General features: G+C 41.6%; 1 protein-coding gene across 2 annotated transcripts in view; it reads left to right on the forward strand.

Moving 5' to 3' along the window:
* Positions 1-20,510, forward strand: part of Ash1l (ASH1 like histone lysine methyltransferase) — a 139,448-nt gene that overhangs the window by 76,931 nt on the left and 42,007 nt on the right. For both annotated transcript variants that reach the window (XR_006147715.1, XM_042681999.1), the window contains exons 5-7: positions 7,429-8,173; positions 11,655-11,834; positions 17,301-17,395. Coding sequence is in view for 1 of the 2 variants with exons in the window: in XM_042681999.1 (XP_042537933.1) it covers positions 7,429-8,173; positions 11,655-11,834; positions 17,301-17,395 (1,020 nt within the window). In the remaining variant the exon portion in view is untranslated. The remainder of the gene's footprint in view (positions 1-7,428; positions 8,174-11,654; positions 11,835-17,300; positions 17,396-20,510) is intronic.

Here is a 20,510-nt window from a genome sequence, read left to right on the forward strand (position 1 = left end):
GCACAAAGTGAGGAAATATCTGAAAAATAAAGCAAAAGGGCTAGGGGTGTGGCTGAAATAGCCAAGCACCTGCCTAACAAACACATAGCCACAATTGTAAAACCTAGTACTAAAGAAAAAAAAAATAAACCATATGTGGTATAATCTATTACAACCTCATTTCTAACCACCATCACATCCTTGGGATTTGTCATATTAAACAGTATGTTCTACAAAAAACTTTTTTTTTGTGGACTTGTGCCTGCCTGCCTGCCTGCCTGCCTGCCTGCCTGCCTGCCTGCCTGCCTGCCTGCCTTCCTGCCTTCCTTCCTTCCTTCCTTCCTTCCATTTCTTTCTTTCCTCCCCCTTCCCCTCCCCCTCTCCCTCCCCCTCTCTCTCCCCCTCTCTCCTTCCTCCTCTCCCTGTCCCTCTCTCTCTCCTTCTCCTTTTTTTGTCGGTTGTAGGCCTGAGCACTGTCCCTCAGCTCTTTAGCTCAAGGTGAGCACTTGAGCCGCCCTTGAGCACCCCTTCCAGTTTTCTGATGGTTAATTGGAGATGAGTCTTATGGCCTTTCCTGCCCAGGTTGGCTCTGAACCACCATTCTCAAATCTCAGCCTACTGCGTAGCTGGCATTACTGGCATAAGCTACCAGCTCCTGGCATTCTTGTGCCTTTCTTTGGAGGTGCTATTGTTTGTGTTATCCTACTTGTTTACTCAAATTCAATATATAGTAGTGTATGTGTCAGTAATATATCCTCTTTATCCCAATTGTTTATGTAATTTGTAGTTTATGTATGTTATAGCATTTTGTACATTACTGTTACAGAATTTAACATGCAAGTTATTGGTACTATGTATGAATCCTTGAGAGAATAATCATCTCTCATTCATGTTTGGAAGTTATTTACTCAGTTCCAATGAACAAAATAGTTTCATGGTAAAAGTAAACTTTATGGGTTACATATTCTCACTATAATCCTGGTTTACACTCATAATTATACTCATGAGTCACTATACCCAGCTCATTACCCATGATTTGCTTTTGCATTCAAAGGAGTTAAAACTGTTACAGTTTCATTTAGAAGCTATGTAAGGATTTTGAACAAGAGAGATGTTTTGGATGTTATATCAAAATTGTCTATCATTTGCAATGCTCGAAGAATGACCTCCACATCCTGGTGGCTTAAAAGAAGCCCCCCCCCCCTTTTTTTTTAATGCTGTATGCATCAAGAAAGACTGTTTCATGTTCTCTTCACTCTAGGATCCCACTGATAGAACAACTTCTATCTAGCATGTTGCTTATTTTGTGGCAGGAAGGAAGAGGTATTAGTAAAGCTCTTGAAATTTTCAGTTTAGTAATGAAATCTACTTGCCAAATATTGGTAGTTTATGTTTGTAATCCTAACTAATCAGACAGCTGAAATATGAAGATCACAGTTTGAAGCCAGCCCTGGCAGAAAAGTTTTGTGAGTCTCTTATCTCCAATTAACCAGCAAAAATCTGCAAGTTATATATGTGGCTTAAGTAGTGGTAGAGTACTAGCCTTGAGCAAAAACCTAAGGGCTAGCACCCAGGCTCTGAGTTCAAACCCCACTCCTGGAACTAAATAAACTCTACTTCTCACATTTTAGTGGCTTGAGCAAGTTATGTCATTGAGAGCTATGAAGTCTAATCTTTTGAAGGGAGGTCAGTAATAAATGTTTATCAATAATAATATAGCCGGGCTGGGAAGGTGGCTCAGTGGTAGAGTGCTTGCCTCGCATGCATGAGGCCCTGGGTTTGATTTCTTAGCACCACATAAGCAGAAAAAGGTGGAAGTGGGGCGATGTGGCTCTAGTGGTAGAGTGCAAGCCTTGAGCTGAAGAGATGAGTGACAGCACCCAGGCCCAGAGTTCAGGCCCCACAACCGACTCCCTTACAATAATAATAATAATATAGTTGGGCTGAGAATGTGGCTGAGAAGTGGTAGAGTACTTGCCTTAGCATGCATAAAGCCTTGGATTTGATTCCATAATACCACATAAACAGAAAAGGCTGGAAGTGGCACTGTGAAGTGATGAGTACTAGCCTTGAGCAAAAGAAGCACAGGGACAGTGCCCAGGCCCTAAATTCAAGCCCCAGGACTGGCAGAAAAATAAATAATAATAATAATATAGTCTAACATATGCATTTTAGAAAAGTGCACATTACGGGCAGGGAAGTTGGCTCAGTGGTAGATTTGCCTCACATGCATGAGGCCCTGGGTTCAATTCCTCAGCACCACATAAGCAGAAAAAAAGCTGGAAGTGGCGCTGTGGCTAAAGTGGTAGAGCGCTAGCCTTGAGCTGAAGAGCTGAGAGACAGTGCCCAGGCGCTGAGTTCAGGCCCTACAACCGACAAAAAAAGAAAAAAGAAAGAAAGAAAAATGCACGGAGAATGAAGTATGACAGAAGAAATGCATCAAAACAGTAGTTTCTGGCTTCAGGTTTGGATATATTACATTTGATTTGTAGACAAGCATGGTGTTTCATACCTATCCAATCCCAACACTGTGGAGACTAAGGCAAGATGATATTGAACCTAGGTTCAAGATACGTGTAGCAAATTAAATTTTGAACTATCTTTGTAAGATTGAGAGAGATGGTAAACAAACAGTTGAAAGTTTAAAAAAAAAACAAACAGTTGAGGGCCGTGCCCTCACACCTGTAATCCTAGCTACTAAGGAGGCTGAGATCTGAGGATCACCTTTCAAAGCCAGCTGGGGCAGGAAGGCCATGAAACTCTTATATCCAGTAAACCACCAGAAAACCAGAAGTGGCTCTGTGGCTCAAGTGGTAGAGCACTAGCCTTGAGCTGAAGAGCTGAGGGAAAGCACTCAGGCCCAGAGTGCAGACCCCATTACCGACCAAAAAAAAAAAGTTCAAAGTGTTAGTGTATAATTTCAGAGGCACCTGTGATAGAGATACAGATGTAGCAGTTTTTTATAAAGTTGAATTTGGTAGTGAATAATATTTCCCAAGAAAAAAACAAAATAAGATGACAGGTATAGAGATCTGAGACATTAGCATTTGAGGGGGAAGTGAAAGAAAAGATGTTAGTGAATGAGACTAATTTAGAGAAAATGAGACAGTGTTAAATTTGAAAAAGGATGTGTTAAATGTTAAAAAGGAATAGTCAACATCATTGTTTCTAAGAAGTCAAGAAAGATTTGAACAGTGTTGAGTCATTTAGGAAATAAGGGGATGGGAAATGTCTGGGGTTATTTTTGTTTTTGGATCCGGTCGTGGGGCCTGAACTCTGGGCCTGAGCGCTGTCCCTCAGCTCTTCCGCTCAAGGCTAGCGCTCTACCACTTGAGCCACAACGCCATTTCCGGCTTTTTTCTTTTTGCTTATGTGGTACTGAGGAATTGAACCCAGGGCCTCATGCATGCAAGGCAAGCGCTCTACCACTGAGCCACCTTCCCAGCCCTGGGGTTATTGTTTATCTAGTTTGCAACTGTTACACTGAAGAACGAGTTGATTATATGAAACTTCTGTCTTTAAATTGCTCTTTAAGTAGATATTAACTTGTGTTGTTATTACTGCTACTATTGACTCTATGTAGGGTTGGAAATAAGAGTCTGGTTTTTATAATAGAGGAAACACGGTACAGTAAAATGAGAGCTGGGGGCCAGTGGCTCATGCCTGTAATTCTAGCTACTCAGGAAAGCTTAAATCTGAGGATCACAGTTTGAAGCCAGCCCAGCCAGGAAACTATATGAGACTCTTTCCTTAATTAACCACAGGAAAAGCCAGAAGTGGTGCTGTGGCTCAAGTGATAGAGTACAAAAAGGAGCCCAGGGACAGCACCCAGGCCCAGAGTTTAAGCCCCAGAACTGGCAAAATAAATAAAATAGTAGTAGTAGTAGTAGTAGTAGTAGTAGTAGTAGTAGTAGTAGTAGTAGTAGTAGTAAAGAATAAAATGAGAAAAAATTGCAACAAAGATGTTTAGGCATATTTGATGGATATTACTAAATTTTTGCTTACAACTGCTAGGCCTCACTCTTACAAAGTGAATGTTCAAATAGGAGGGCAATTATAAATTGAAAGGATATTGCAATTGATATATCACTGGACATATTTCAATTCTGGTAACCATCTGTAGAGTCCTTGCAAGAAATTTTACAAAGCTACCATTAAAAGTCATATAGGGCTGGGCGTTGGTGACTCACACATGTAATCCTGGCTACTCAGGAGTCTGAGATCTGAGGATCACGGTTCAAAGCCCGCCTGGGCAGAAAAGTCCGTGAGACTCTTATCTCCAGTAAACCACCAGAAAACCTGAAGTGGTGCTGTGGCTCAAGTGGTAGAGGCTCACCTTGAGCTGAAGAACTCAGGGACAGCGCCCAGGCCCAGAGTTCAAGCCCCACACCAACCAAAATAAAAAAAAAAGTCATACATAGGTAGGGCCTGGGAAGGTGGCTCAGTGGTAAAGTGCTTGCCTTGCACTTATGAGGCCCTGGGTTCAATTCATGAACATCACATAAACAGAAAAATCCAGAAGTGGCACTGTGACTCAAGTGATAGAGCATTAGCCTTGAGCTAAAGAACTCAGAGACAGCACCCAGGCCCAGAGTTCAAGCTCATGCATAATATATTTTAGGATCGTATTAGAATTAGAATTCATTAGCCAGATACCTTGAAAATTTCTAAATATGTAACTATAAGTAATGGGTTGTATAAACAACCTATAAGTCAAAAAGGAATTCGTAACACTAAGTTTGACATACTACTTTGAAGTGAATAAAAATGAAGTCAGAGCAAAATTAAAATTACAGCAAAAGCTTGTTTATACCTTAGGTTGCTAAATAACAAAGTTCTGAATCTGACTCACTTTCAGATTAGGGAGCTAAAAAAAGAATAATTAAACCCAAATTAGGAAGTAGGATATTAGAGAGATAGGACCAGAAATAACAATTAGTACTAACAGTAATCCTTTGTGTATGTGTGTATATACATACAGAATATGTGTTAATTTAGCCAAAGGGATTAAGAAACAAAGAAAGCAAATTAGCAATACCAGAAATGAAAAATAAGTTCATTACAAGTCATACATAATTTAAAAGGATAATAGACTTGAGAATATTATGTCCATAAATTGAAAAAATAGATAAAAGTTATTCTTTGAAACAAAAAAAAAGCAAGTATTAGAATTTACACTAGGGGCTGGGAAGGTGGCTCAGTGGTAGAGTGCTTGCCTTGCATGCATGAGGCCCTGGGTTTGATTCCTCAGCACCACATAAGCAAAAAAGAAAAAAGCCGGAAGTGGCGCTGTGGCTCAAGTGGTAGAGTGCTAGCCTTGAGCTGAGGAGCTGAGGGACAGCGCCCAGGCCCAGAGTTCAGGTCCCATGACTGAACCCCAAAAAAAAAAAAATAGAATTTACACTGGGCACCAGTGGCTATGCTTGTCATCTTAGCTGCTTGGGATACTGAGAGTATAAAGATTCTAGTTCAAGGCCAAGCTATGCTTGTAATCTTTTTTTTTTTTTTTTCTGGTCGGTCGTGGGGCTTGAACTCTGGGCCTGGGCACTGTCCCTCAGCTCTTCAGCTCAAGGCGAGCGCTCTACCACTTGAGCTACAGCGCCACTTCCGGTTTTCTGGTGGTTTATTGGAGACAGGAATCTCACAGTCTCTCCTGCCCGGGCTGGCTTTGAACCGCGATCCTCAGATCTCAGCCTCCTGAGTAGCTAGGATTACAGGCGTGAGCCACCAGCGCCCAGCCATGCTTGTAATCTTAGCTGTTTGGTTAGACTGAGAGTATAAAGATTATAGTTCAAGGCTAGCTGAACAGCAAAGTTTGTAAGACTCTATCTTGAAAATCACTGGAAAAAAATCAGCACTAGAGATGTGGTAGAGTTCCTGGCTAGAAAGTACCACCAAACAAAAAAACAAAAAAACCCTCCTAATCTAGGCATGGTAGCTCATCCCAGCTACTCAGGAGCTGAGACCTGGTCTAACCCAAGTAAAAGCTTGACAACTGGGTTTTGTTTGTTTCTTTTCTGTATTCGGTGGGGTTTTTTTGGGGAGGAAAAGGGGAGTGGGGAGGCAGTGTCCTGGGGCTTGAACTCAGGGCCTGGTCACTGTCCCTGCGCTTCTTTTGCTCAAGGTTAGCACTCTACCACAAGAGCCACAGCGCCACTTCCAGCTTTTTCTGTTTATGTGATACTAAGGAATTGAACTCAGGGCTTCATGCATGCTAGGCAAGCACTCTACCACTAATCCACATTCCCAGCCCCTGTGTGGTTGGAATTCAGTGCCTTGAGCTTGCTAAGCTTAACACTCAAACTATGTCTCCAAGCCTGCATTATGCCTCCTTTAGAGGTAGAGTTTAAAAAAAAAAATCGGGCTTTTTGCTGGTTATTTAGAGATAAGAATCTGGCAAATTTAGCTGGGCGCTGGTGGCTCACGCCTGTAAATCCTAGCTACTCAGGAGGCTGAGATCTGAGGATCGCGGTTCAAAGCCAGCTAGGGCAGGAGAGACCGTGAGACTCCTATCTCCAATAAACCACCAGAAAACCGGAAGTGGCGCTGTAGCTCAAGTGGTAGAGCGCTCGCCTTGAGCTGAAGAGCTGAGGGACAGCGCCCAGGCCCAGAGTTCAAGCCCCAGGACCGACCAAAAAAAAAAAAAAGAATCTGGCAAATTTGGTAAATAAATGAAAAGAATGGAGCAACCCACAACCCAATAAGATGGTCTTTTTCATATATAATTGTGTGTGTGTGTGCGTGCGTTCACTAGTCCTAGGGCTTGAACTCAGGGCCTGAGTGCTGTCATTGAGCTTTTTGATCAATGCTAATCCTCTACCTCTTGATCCACAGCTCCACTACCAGCTTTTCAGTGGTTAATTTAAGAGTCTGACGAACTTGCCTGCCCAGGTTAGCTTTGAATTGCAATCCTCAGATCTCAGCCTCCTCAGTAGCTGGGATTATAAGCCTAAGCCACTGGCACCCAGCTTCATATATAATCTTTATTTTCCTCTAAGTTGTTACATGCTAAGATGACCTTGAACCTTAATCTTCCAAATCTCAGCCTCCTGAAAAGCTAGGATTATAGGCATGAACCACTAGTACCTGGCTGAGAGTTATTTTAAATTTGCATGCTATTAAAGAAGCTTGGCCAATTTTGATTTTATCATGTTTATTGTGTTGTCTCTTATTAAAGAAAGACCACTATACTTGTAAAAGAAGAATGCCTATGATTCTATGCTATTTAACTTGCCTTTCTTGTCTTTTATGGGTGTTTTAAAGTTATCTAGCCATACCTGTAAATCCTAAATGCTGGTAAGACTGAGTCAGGAGGATAGCACCTTGGAGATCATCCTGGGTTATGTAGTGAGAGACTATCACAAAAAAAAGAAAAAGAGAAGAAAGTTATTTTAGTAACTAGGTCTGATCAGTTTTTGTCTATATGTAATTTATTGTTTTTTTTTTTAGTAAACGGAATTTCCTCCCGAAGTCCAAGATTGGTTTCTTCAGTGGACGATTCCGTGGATAGTTTGCTACAGCGGATGGTACAGGAAGACCAAGAGCCCGTGGAGAAAAATATTGATGCTGTGATTGCAACTGCCTCTGCACCTCCCCCCTCCAGTCTAAGCTGTAGCCACAGCAAGGAGCGAACCCTGGGAAAACCAGATAGTCTTCTAGTGCCTACCACCCCAAGTGACTCTTGCAGTAGTAACATTTCACTCCTTTCTGAAAAGTTGTCAACAAGCAGCTGTTCCTCCCATCATATCAAAAGAAGTGTAGTGGAAGCTATGCAGCGCCAGGCTCGGAAAATGTGCAATTATGACAAAATCTTGGCCACCAAGAAAAACCTAGACCATGTCAATAAAATTTTAAAAGCCAAAAAGCTTCAAAGACAGGCAAGAACAGGAAATAACTTTGTGAAACGCAGACCAGGTCGACCTAGGAAATGTCCACTCCAGGCTGTGGTATCCATGCAAGCATTCCAGGCTGCTGCCCAGTTTGTCAATCCAAGTTTAAATGAAGGTGAAGAGGAATCACCACTTCACCTCAGTCCTGATACAGTTACTGATGTAATTGAGGCCGTTGTTCAAGGTGTAAATTTGAATTCAGAACATAAGAAGGGATTGAAGAGGAAAAATTGGTTATTGGAAGAACAGACTAGGAAGAAGCAGAAGCCATTACTAGAAGAAGAGGAGCAAGAAAATAATAAAAGGTATTTATTTCCTTCTTTAAAAAAGTCCCTGAGCCATGGGCTGGGAAGGTGGCTCAGGGGTAGAGTGCTTGCCTTGCAAGCATGAGGCTCAAGTGGTAGAGCGCTAGCCTTGAGCTGAAGACCTGAGGGACAGGCCCCGCCACCAACCAAACCCAACACCCCCACACCCTCCCCCCCCCAAAAAAGTCCCTGAGCCAGGTGCTGGTGGCTCACGCTTGTAATCCTAGCTACTCAGGAAGCTGAGATCTGAGGACCCCAGTTCAAAGCCAGCCCCGCAGGAAGCCCCCATGAGACTCTTATCTCCAGTTAACTATTCAAAAACCAGAAGGATTCTGTGGCTCAAAGTGGTTGAGCATAGCCTTAAGAAAAAGAACTCAGGGACAGAGCCCAGGCCCTGAGTTCTAGCTCTAGTACTGGCAATAAATATACAAAACAAAACAAAAAAATTCTTGACAAGTGTGATAGTGCATACTTTTAATTCTAGCACTTAGGAGGCTGAGACAGGAAAATTGAAAGTTCGAGGCCAGTTGATCTACATATCAAAGGATTGTGAGGGGAACTTTGATGAACAAAGAAGTCACAAAATCATGAAGGATATGAAACCTGTATGTTAATAGAAGCACATGAAAATAGAATCACTAAGCCAGGCGCTGGTGGCTCACACCTGTTACCCTAGCTACTCTGGAAGCTGAGATCTGAGGATCACGGTTCAAAGCCAGCCTGGGCAGGAAAGTCCGTGAGACTCTTATCTCCAATAAACCACCTGAAAACCAGAAGTGGCGCTGTGTCTCAAGCAGTAGAGCGCTCGCCTTGAGCTGAAGAGCACAGGGACAGCGCCCACACCCAGAGTTCAAGCCCCGAGACCCACAGAAAAAGAAAGAAAGAAAGAAAATAGATCACTGATGACACTGTAACTCAGGTCTGTATCCTAGCCTAGGCAGAAAAAGTTTACTAGATTACATCTCTCTAGAAAACAAAACAGTAAAATACAGGGCTGAAGGTGTGTCTAGCAGAATGCTAGCCTAACATTGTCTCAAAACCGTGAATTTAAACCTCATTACCACCAAATAAATATCTGATGGCTGAAGTTCTTCGACAAATGAAAAAAATTGATGAGCTTCTTACCAGGTTGATTAATAAAGAATCAGAAGAGGAATAAATAAAACATAGTTTAAAAGAAGATAAATAGGATTGGAGATAGTTTGTGGAAGACTAAAAATTGGGTACTGTGTGAAGTTTATGCCAAAATTAGCCAGGGCTGGTAGCTTATAGGCTGACATCAGAGATTTTGATTAAAGGCCAGACTAGGTAGAAAAATCTTAAAATATTTATAGCAATATGCTAGATTGGAAATATGACTCAAGTGATAGGGTGCCAGCTAGGAACAAGAAAGCTAATTCAAAGTTGGATACTGGTGGCTCAGGCCTGTAATCCAGATACTTAGGAAGTTGAAATCTGAGGATCATGCTTCAGAGCCAGCCCAGGCAGAAAAATCCACATAAATGCAAGGCCATGGAGGATGGGGCTAAGGGGGGTGTATATTTCTCCCCTGATCATCATATCATTATGTTTTTCTCTAAATTCATATTCTTCCTATCCATCTCTCCCTGCCTCTCTGTCTGCCTTTTACCTCTGCCTCTGTGTGTGTATGTGTTATAATTTTGTTCCACATCGCAGGCAAACATTTGTGTGTGTGTGTGTGCACACTGATCTCTGGACTTGAACTCAGGGCCCTGGGTACTGTCCCTGAGCTTCTTTTGCTCAAGGCTAGTGCTCTCTACCACCGGAGCCACAGCTATACTTCTGGCTTTCTTTGGTGGTTTATTGAAACTTGTCTTAGACTGGCTTCAAATTGTGATCCTCAGATCTCAGCCTCCTGAATAGCTAAGATTACAGATGTGAACTACCATAACCCAGCCAGGTTGACCATTTTTTTAATCTTTTGTGTTTTTTAGATAATTTGCATTGAATTTATTTTCCAGAATCATGTTTTCTTATATTTTGGCATGTTTAGAATTTTTTTATTGGATACTAGATATTTTTAATATCATGTTGTATAACTGGTTTTTGTTAGTTTTCTTCATAAGTTTCCAATTTTATCTTGAAAAAGATTTAAGTTACTTGTAGACCAGTCTGTTTCATTTGAAGATTTTGTTGTCATCGTTGTTGAGACAGGTTATTGCTATATGCTACCAGACTCATCTTGGATTCTTCACATAGCCTAAGCTGGCCTCAAAGTTTCTAACACCTGCCTCTGCTTCCCAGTTTTTGAGATTACAAGCCTGTATCACCATGGTCAGCTTTGACGATTGTTTACTTGCTGCTGTTGTTACTGATTTTATATTTAAGTAGTTGTACAAAGATGCTACAATTCACCAGGCACCGTTGGCTCATTCTTCTAATCCTAGCTACTCAAGAGGCTGAGGATCTGAGATCGAGGTTCGAAGTCAGCCAGGCAGAAAAGTCCATGAGATTCTTATCTCCAATTAACCACCAGAAAACCAGAAGAGTGGCACTGTGGTTTAAAGTGATAGAGCACTATCCTTGAATGAAAAAGCTCAGGAACAGCACCCAGGCCCTGAGTTCAAGCCCCATGGACTGACCCCCCCCTCCCCCCCCCAAAATAAAGTCAGTTCATGACAATTCATCTTGTCAACCCTTTCATCTTTCTTCCTTATTTTCTAATCCCTACCCCCAAACATGTTTTCACTTCCTGGTTTTCATTTTGTTAAACAGTTCGTTAATTGTTCAGAGGAGTTATAACTTTGGATTCTTTGCTTAAATATATCATCTTTTAGTCAGATATATGTGTGTATATGTTTTCATGTACACTTATATATATATATTTTGGGGGGGGGGGAGTCTGGTCGTTGGGCCTGAACTCTGGGCCTGGCGCTGTCCCTCAGCTCTTCAGCTCAAGGCTAGTGCTCTACCACTTGAGCCACAGCACCACTTCTGGCTTTTTTCTTTTTGCTTATGTGGTGCTGAGGAATCGAACCCAGGGCCTGATGCATGCAAGGCAAATACTCTACCACTGAACCACCTTCCCAGCCCTGTACACTTACATTTTAAATCTAGCTTCTACAGGTGAAAGAAAACATGTGCCATTTGTCTCTCTGAGCCTGACTTAACATAGTTTTTTCTAGGTCCGTCCATTTCCCTGAAAATGACATATTATTCTTTCTAATAGATGAGTAAAATTTCATTGTATATATTTTAACATATTTTCTTGACAATTTTTTTACTCATAGTTAAAACTGGTTTTTACTGTATAAAAGCTTAAAACAGTGGATAGCAATACCTTCTGTGACTTCTATTGAATTCTTCCATTAATGGATCTCCACTCTGCCTAGTCAGGTTATTCTGGCCAGATGAGGAAGACCTCATATCTCTTTTTTTTTTTCTTACTTCCTGTAATATTTAAGTAGACAATCATTTGTAGAAAAAACAATAACATTTTAAACTTCTCTTTTTAATCTAGCTTTACAGAAGCACCAGTTGAGATTCCCAGTCCTCTAGAAACCCCAGCTAAACCTCCTGAACCTGAAAATACTTTCCAGCCCGTGCTATCTATCATCCCAAGGGAAAAGAAGGCCCCACGTCCCCCAAAGAAAAAGTATCAGAAAGCTGGGCTATATTCTGACGTTTATAAAACTACAGAGTAAGTAGTAGTAACTAGCAATTGACATTGTTTAAATACCTGTTATTCTTTCATTTGTGACAAAAAAATTGACTATCATAAAACAGTATATTATATATACAAATTTCTATCACTTCTGTTCACTATATTCATAATGTACTACACTGTGTTGTATAAGGTTATATTCCCTGATTTTTATCTTCTCTCTGCCTTCCTAGGTTATATTCTATAATTTGAGACCTTTTAATGATCTACTTGATTTTTCTTTTTCTTTTTTTTTGTCGGTCATGGGGCTTGAACTCTGGGCTTGGGTGCTGTCCCTGTGCTCTTCAGCCCAAGGCAAGCGCTCTACTGCTTGAGCCACAGTGCCACTTCCAGTTTTCTAGTGGTTTATTGGAGATAAGAGTCTCAGGGACTTTCCTGCCCTGGCTGGCTTTGAACCGTGATCTTCAGATCTCAGCCTCCTGAATAGCTAGGATTACAGGCGCCACCGGCGCCTGGCTCTACTTGATTTTTCAATGATTGAATACTATGTTACACCAACTTTGCCAGATGATTAACATATTTTTTCTTCATTTGAAGAACTTCATGGGTTTTTTTTCTTGACAAAGTACAACTTAATAAGCAACAAAGAAGAGATAGCTATTATAAAAGTATCCCACAGGGCTGGGAATGTGGCTTAGTGGTAGAGTGCTTGCCTAGTATGCATGAACCCCTGGCTGGGTTCGATTCCTCAGTACCATATAAACAGAAGCCAGAAGTGGTGCTATGGCTCAAGTGGTAGAGTGCTCGCCTTAAGCTAAAGAACTGAGGGACAGTACCCAGGCCCAGAGTTCAAGCCCTATGACTGACAAAAAAGAAAAAAAGCTTTACTTTTCTTATCAAAAGAAGATAAATTAACTTTTTAGAATGTTCTGTTTCTACTGTAACCCATTCAAAATTTGTGTTCAACTCAATCTTTGGACAAACTGAGGGTAATTATTTACTTAGTTTAATCATTTATTATTTGGGTATAATAATCAAGTAATCTAATTCAAATAGGACACTTAACAAAGGGAGAAAATGCATGCAAATAATAAAGGAAAGAAAAAACAATCACCCAACCAAGCAAATTAAAAAGGCTAGGATTTCTAACAACCATTGCTAACTGTTAGTACATTTTACCTGAAATAATGTCTAAAGTCCCCTCCCTTTTTGTGTGTTGGAACTGGGGTTTGATCTCAAGGGCCTTTCACTTTTTCACTCATGGCTAGTGCTATGCCATTAAAGCCTTACCTCTATAGTTCCAGCATTTTTACTGGTTAAATAGAAATAAGAGTTTTCATAGATTTTTCTGCCAGGTCCAGGTTTGAACCAAGATTCTAAGATCTCTGCCTCCTGAGTTGCTGGGAATAGTGTAACTACTATGCCTAGCTGCCTGCCTTTTTACATGCTGTTTCCTCTGATGGACTAGCCTATACACCTAGCAAAGTATTATCAAATTCTTCAAATCTCACACTGTTATATTCCAATTTTCTGGTGGTTAATTGGAGATAAGAGTCTCACAGACTTTTCTGCCCAGGCTGGCTTTGCACCATGATCCTCAGATCTGCCCCCTGAGTAGCTAGGATTACAGGTGTGAGCCACTACCACCAGTGCTAAGTGAAGCTTTTTAAAAAATTTACCTCACATACACACATACTATAGAATTGGTTGTTCCTGTTTTATAACTTTAGCCACAGGCCAAAAGAAAACATGATTACAGTTCCAGCATAGTGGCACATACCTAATAATCTCAATACTCAGGATGCTGAAATCAGAGGATCAGATTTCAGGCCATCCCAGACAAAAAGCACAGTTGTGCTCTTGGAAAGAGGATCATGGTCTCTGAAGCTCTGGGCAAGGGACACACAAGATTCTATCTGAAAAATAACTAAGAAGCAATAAAAGACTGGGAGTTTGTATAGGTCAAGTGGTAGAGCACCTCCCTAATAAATTGTAGGCCTTGAATTCAAACTCCAATTTCACCAAGAAAAAAAAAAGGAAAATAGAAACTTACTATCTGGCTTTATGGTCAGTTCATATCTAAAATAGCCAACCTTCATTTCAGTATACATAAAGATTGTCTACTAATGTTAAGAATCTTTAGGACAAACTAACAAATGCAAAGAGGCAAACATGTCCTTTCTCTTTATCTACCCTTTTGCAAAGTGGAAGACCACACAGTTCAGACTATTAAAAATAAAAAATGAGGGCTGGGAATGTGGCTTAGTGGTAGTGTTTGCCTAGTATGCATGAAGCCCTGGGTTTGATTTCTCAGTACTACATAAACAGAAAAGGCCAGAAGTAGTGCTGTAGCTCAAGTGGTAGAATGCTAGCCTTGAGCACAAGGCTCAGGGACAGTGCCCAGGCCTTGAGTTCAAGCCCAGTACTGTCAAAAACAAAAAAGAAAGTTATTAATGAGTAATGTTTTTGGTTTCCTTACTTTTTGGGAACTAGAGCTATAAAAGTAAAGCTGGATTTTTACCTTCTGTATTATGCCAAGAATTTTATTGTGCTTATCTACTATGATCTCAAGAAAGTAAAATGTCATGTTGCATTGTTCCTTTTTTATTTATTTACTTACTTTATTGTTGTTTTAGAGGTGATATACAGCGGGGCTACATTTACATATGTCAGATAATAAGTACACTTCCTTTCCTTTCGTGTCATCTATTCCCTCATTCTCTCCCATTTCTTCCCTCACATCTCCACCAAGTTGCATAGTTAACTTTCATCAATGGTTCCTTTTTTTAAAATACGCTTTTTTTTTTTTAATGTAATTTTGCAAGCAGAAAAGGTCAGATGAGTTGATGTTAGGGAAATTAACCCTAAGATATGTATTCAAATTTTTTTTTCTTTCATGCGATTGTTTCTAACACATTTATAAGATTATTTCTTTGTTGCTTTGTATGTCCCTCCCTCCTCATTTGGAGGAGGCTTGGCCTGGCTATATTCCAGGCTGATCTGAATTTAAGAGATCTATCTGCATTAGCCTCCCAAGTAGACTACAGGCCCAGTTACTCTATGCTCATTGCTTACGCATATTTTTTTCTGAAATTTTTTCCTGTATTCTTTCATTTTTATTCTAAGATCTCACTATGTAGCCCAAGTTGGTCTGTATGAAACTCAAGATCTTCCTGCCTCAGCCTCCCAATTAGTGGGATTATAAGTGCACACTACCCTTGTCTGGCTGAATAAATGATGGTTTAAGTCTTAAATCTTTACCAGCTACTAAAGTTAAGATATCACTTAACCTGGTAGAACATTTGTTCCCAAATCTGTAAACTAGAATCAACATTACCTCTTACCTGCTTCATGATATTGATACAATACTATCTGAAAGTAACTTTTTAAGTTGTAGGTGTGATGTCTTCATTAAAATTAAAACTGAAATGGGAGCTGGTGGCTCATACCTCTAGTTGGAAGCCTAAACATAAATGTTCTTAAAACCCCTTTGACCAATAACTGGAGTAGATAGTGCACTCTAGTTTCATATAGAAAGTATAAACTGGGCCGGGCGCCGGTGGCTCACGCCTGTAATCCTAGCTACTGAGGAGGCTGAGATCTGAGGATCATGGTTCAAAGCCAGCCGGGGCAGGAAAGTCCGTGAGACTCTTATCTCCAATAAACCACTAGAAAGCCAGAAGTGGCACTGTGGCTTAAGCGGTAGAGCACTCACCTTGAGCTGAAGAGCTGAGAGACAGCACCCAGGGCCAGAGTTCAAGCCCCATGACTGTAATCCTGTAATCCTAGCTACTCAGGAGGCTGAGATTTTAGTATCGAGGTTCAAAGCCACCCCAGGGGCTGGAAGATGGCTCAGTGATAGAGTGCTTGCCTTGTATTCTTGAAGCCCTGGGTTCGATTCCTCAGTACCACATAAGTAGAAGGGGAAAAAAAGCCGGAACTGGCACTGTGGCTAAGTGGTAGAGTACTAGCCTTGAGCTGAAGAGCTGAGGGACAGCGCCAAGGCAAGCTGGCTCAGGCAGGAAAGTCTGTGAGACTCTTACCTTGAATAAACCACTCAGAAAACTGGAAGTGGCACTGTGGCTCAAGTGGTACAGCAGTAGCCTTGACCTGAAGAGTGCAGGGACAGGACCCAAGCCCAGAGTTCAAGCCCCACGACTGACCAAAAAAAAAAAACGTGTAAACTGGCAGGAGGTTAAAAAAACCCATCACAAAGACAACAAGTACTAAAAATGGCTAGAGGCATGGCTCAGTAGTAGAGCACCTTCCTAGGGGAAGCCCTGAGTTCAACTCCTAATACTGCAAGAAAGAAAAAATAGTTAGTTTGGCCTCCCTCTACAAAACTGTTGGAAAATGCTAAAGAGCCCTTTTTTTAAGGCCTTTCCAGAAATAAAGGGTTCTTGAAAAAAAATAGAAAATATTTAGTACCCTCCCTTAAAACTGCATTTTTGAGGAGAGAAAGGGGGTCATGGGTCTTGAACTCAGGGCTGGGGTGCTGTCTCTGAGCCCTTTTTGCTCAAGGCTAGAACTCTACCACTTTGGGCCACAGTGCTACTTCCATTTTGTTTTTTTTGTTTGTTTGTTTGCTTTTTTTTGGGGGGGGGGGGGGTCTGGTCGCGGGACCTGAACTCTGGGCCTGGGCGCTGTCCCTCAGCTCTTCAGCTCAAGGCTAGCGCTCTACCACTTGAGCCACAGCACCACTTCCGGCTTTTTTCTTTTTGCTTATGTGGTGCTGAGGAATCGAACCCAGGGCCTCATGCATGCAAGGCAAGCGCTTTACCACTGAGCCAACTTTCTAGCCCCTGTTTGCTTTTTCTTTGAGTGGTTCATTGCAGATAAGAGTCTCACAGCAGGTGCTGGGAAGTTGGCTCAGTGGTAGAGTGCTTTCCTTGCATGAATGAGGCCCTAGGTTCCATTCTTCAGCACCACATAAGCAGAAAAGGCTGGAAGTGGCACTGTGGCTCAAGTGGTAGGGTGCTAGCCTGAAGAGCTAGCTGAAGAACTGAGGGACAGCACTCAGGCCCAGAATTCAGCCCCCATGACCAACCAAAAAAAAAAACAACTCACTGGGGCTTTTGGCCCTGAGCAGCTTTGAAAAATGATGTTCAGATCTCAGCTTCCTGAGTAGCTGGAATTACAGGCTTCTAAGGTCTAACCCACTGTTAAGACCTGACCTTAAAATAAATGATGTTAATATTTGACAACAAGAAGAAATTTCAGCCAGGTGCTAGTGGCTTGCACCTGTAATCCTAACTACTCAGGAGGCTGAGATCTGAGGTCGAGGTTCAAAGCCAGTCTAGGCAGGAAAGTCCATGAGACCCTTATCTCCAATAAACCACCAGAAAATTGGAAGTGGCGCTGTGGCTCAAGTGGTAGAGTGCTTGCCTTGAGCTGAAGAGCTAAGGGACAGCACCCAGACCCAGAGTTCAAGCCCCATGACCAGCAAAAAAGAAAAAAAACATTCATTGCCTTTAACTGTTTATCATTCTTTTGTGATCACAGCCCAAAGAGCCGATTAATCCAATTAAAGAAAGAGAAACTGGAATATACTCCCGGAGAGCATGAATATGGATTATTCCCAGCCCCTATTCATGTTGGTGAGTACTAAATCTATACAGTATATTGCTGAGAAGGTTATATAATTCCCTCCAGTTTGAAGGAAGTGTCTGTGTTAGTTCAAGCTTGTTACCGTTTATACTTATTCTCAGTAATTCTGTATATTAATAAATGCCTGCCTAGCTAGCACAAGGCCTTGTGTTCAAACCCTAGTACCACCAAAAAGGTGATCAAAATTCGCATTTAAAGGAAAACATAACCATTTTGTCCAAATGAGCAATTTTCTAACCTAGATCTTGGAATAAAACTCTAACTATCCAAGAGGATGAGAGTACTGTTAATTACTGTTAGTTTAATTAACAGTAATAATGAGTAATCTATTATCTCTAGTATAGTGATAATAGCTCTAGTTTCCCTCTTTTTTGGGGGGGGAAGGGGGTGTCAGTCATGGGGCTTGAACTCTGGGCCTGGGTGTTGTCCCTGAACTCTTCAGCTCAAGTTTAGAGCACTACCACTTGAGCCACGACATTACTTCCAGTTTCCTATTGGTTAATTAAGGAGACAAGAGTCTCACAGCTGTGCATGGTGGCTCACACCTGTAATCTTGACTACTCAGGAGGCTGAGATCTGAGGATCACGCTTCAAAGCCAGCCTGGGCAGGAAAGGCAGTGAGACTCTTAATCTCCAATAAACCATCAGAAAACCAGAAGTACCGCTGCGGCTCAAGTGGTAGAGCTCTAGCTTTGAGCTAAAGAACTGAGGGACAGTACCCAGGCCCAAAGTTCAAGCCGCACGACTGACAAAAAAAGAAAAAAGAAAAGAGTCTCACTGCCTTTGCTGCCCAGGCTGGCCTTGAACCACAATCCTCAGATTTCAGCCTCCTGATTAGCTAGCACTACAGGCATTAGCCACTGATACCTATCTTACAAGTGTCTTTTTACTAGTAGTGAGATAAACTGAAAATCAGGCTGTTGCATGGTAGGATTTCTTTTTTCTGGATAGTCTTTTTTTGTTCAGAACATCATTTTTTTGTGTGAGTATGCCAGTCCTGGGGTTTGAAATCAGGTCCTACATGCTGTTCCTTAGCTTCTTTTTGCTCCAGTCTAGCAATCTACCACTGGAGCCACATCGCCACTTGTGGCTTTTTTTTGTGGGGGCTAGTTTATTGGAGATAAGAGTTTCATGAACTTTGCTGTTCGTGTTAGCTTCAAACCACAATCATCAGATCTATCTCTTCTAAGTAGCTAGGATTACGGGCATGAGCCACCACACCCAGCTAGATCATACTTTATGAATAGGATAGGAGGACAGTTACTGTAACATGTAACTTTTTTTTTTCTTTTTCTATTTTTTGAGTCATGGGGCTTGAATTCAAGGCTTGGGCACTGTCCCTGAGCTCTTTTGCTCAAGGCCAGAAAGTCCTAGAGATTCTTAATCTTCCATTAAACCAAAAACGCTAAAAGTAAAGCTGTGACTCAAATGGTAGAGTACTAGCCTTCAGCACAAAAGTTCAGGCACAGCACCCAGGTCCTGAGTTCAAGCCCCGGGACTGGCATGCACACACATATATACATACATGCATATATGCATAACTTTATTTTACTGTGAAAAAGGGCTTGGGGTATGGTTCAAGTGGTTGGGTACCTTTCTTAGGAAAGTTACCCCAGTACTACCAGGGGGGAAAAATCATATTTGGTAATATCATACCACGGATTTATTTTATCAGAGAAAATCCCTCTAAGTATTAGAAAACTGTGAGTCTCACAGTACTGAATTTAAGATTTTAAAAATTGCAGTGTTCACTAAAGGCACAGATTTTACTATTGTCAACAAATACTTTCAGTCATGTGTATTTTAGTTTGATTTTGTTCTAGGCAATGCTAGGTAAGAACTCTATACCAGCCTCGTTAGTTTTGCTTGGTTTGGGTAGTGCTAGGTAAGAACTCTATTCCAGCCTCATTAGTTTTGCTTCTTGAAGTAATACTGTTTTTTTCAGTTGTTTCAGACAAAATGTTATTCCATTAAATAAAATCACTAGTTTGTGGGCTGGGAAGGTGGCTCAGTGGTAGAGCGCTTGCCTTGCATGCCTGAGGCCCTGGGTTCGATTCCTTAGCACCACATAAGCAAAATGAAAAAAGCCGGAAGTGGCGCTGTGACTCAAGTGGTAGAGCACTAGCCTTGAGCTGAAGAGCTGAGGGACAGCGCCCAGGCCCAGAGTTCAGGCCCCATGACCGGACCCAAAAATAAATAAATAAACTAAAATAAAATCCCTAAGCCGGGCACTGGTGGCTCACGCCTGTAATCCTAGCTACTCAGGAGGCTGAGATCTGAGGATCGCAGTTCAAAGCCAGCCCGGGCAGGAGAGACCGTGAGACTCCTATCTCCAATAAACCACCAGAAAACCGGAAGTGGCACTGTAGCTCAAGTGGTAGAGCGCTCGCCTTGAGCTGAAGAGCTGAGGGACAGCGCCCAGGCCCAGAGTTCAAGCCCCACGGCCGACAAAAAAAGAAAAAGAAACAAAAATAAATAAATAAAATCCCTAGTTCAATTAATTAACCATTCAAATACTTATATAAATGTTTTTCCTTGAGACAGCTATCCCACTTTAGTATGCAGTGGAAATGCTTTGTTCATACTTTTATTGTGCCACGTTGAATATTAAAAATCTTGCCTTGTAGGTCAAGACTTAATGTAGTTTTTAACTTTTTTTTTTGGCCAGTCATGGGGCTTGAACTCTGGGCCTAAGCACTGTCCCTGAGCTTCTTTTGCCCAAGGCTAGTACTCACTCTACCACTGGTGCCAGAGCACCATTTCCAGCTTTTTCTGTTTATGTGGTACTGGGGAATCAAACACAGGGGTAGTATACCAGGGTTTGAGTCTGGCCTTTGTACTCTTGATTGGCTTTCTCATTGTCCATTCTACCACTTGAGCCACATCTCTAATCTGATATTTTGCTGGTTAATTGGAGATGGAGCCTCACAGGTTTTTCTACTCAGGCTGACTTTGAACTATCATCCTCCTAAGTAGCTAGGATTATAGTATAAGCTACCAACACCTGGCCAAGCGTTTTTTTTCTTTTGGTCAGTCATTGGGCTTGAACTCTGGGCCTGGGAGATGTCCCTGAGCTCTTCAGCTCAAAGCAAGTGCTCTACCACT

This window comes from Dipodomys spectabilis, unplaced genomic scaffold, assembly GCF_019054845.1.
Source record: "Dipodomys spectabilis isolate Male_0828 unplaced genomic scaffold, ASM1905484v1 ptg000069l, whole genome shotgun sequence".
Classification (NCBI taxonomy): domain Eukaryota; kingdom Metazoa; phylum Chordata; class Mammalia; order Rodentia; family Heteromyidae; genus Dipodomys; species Dipodomys spectabilis.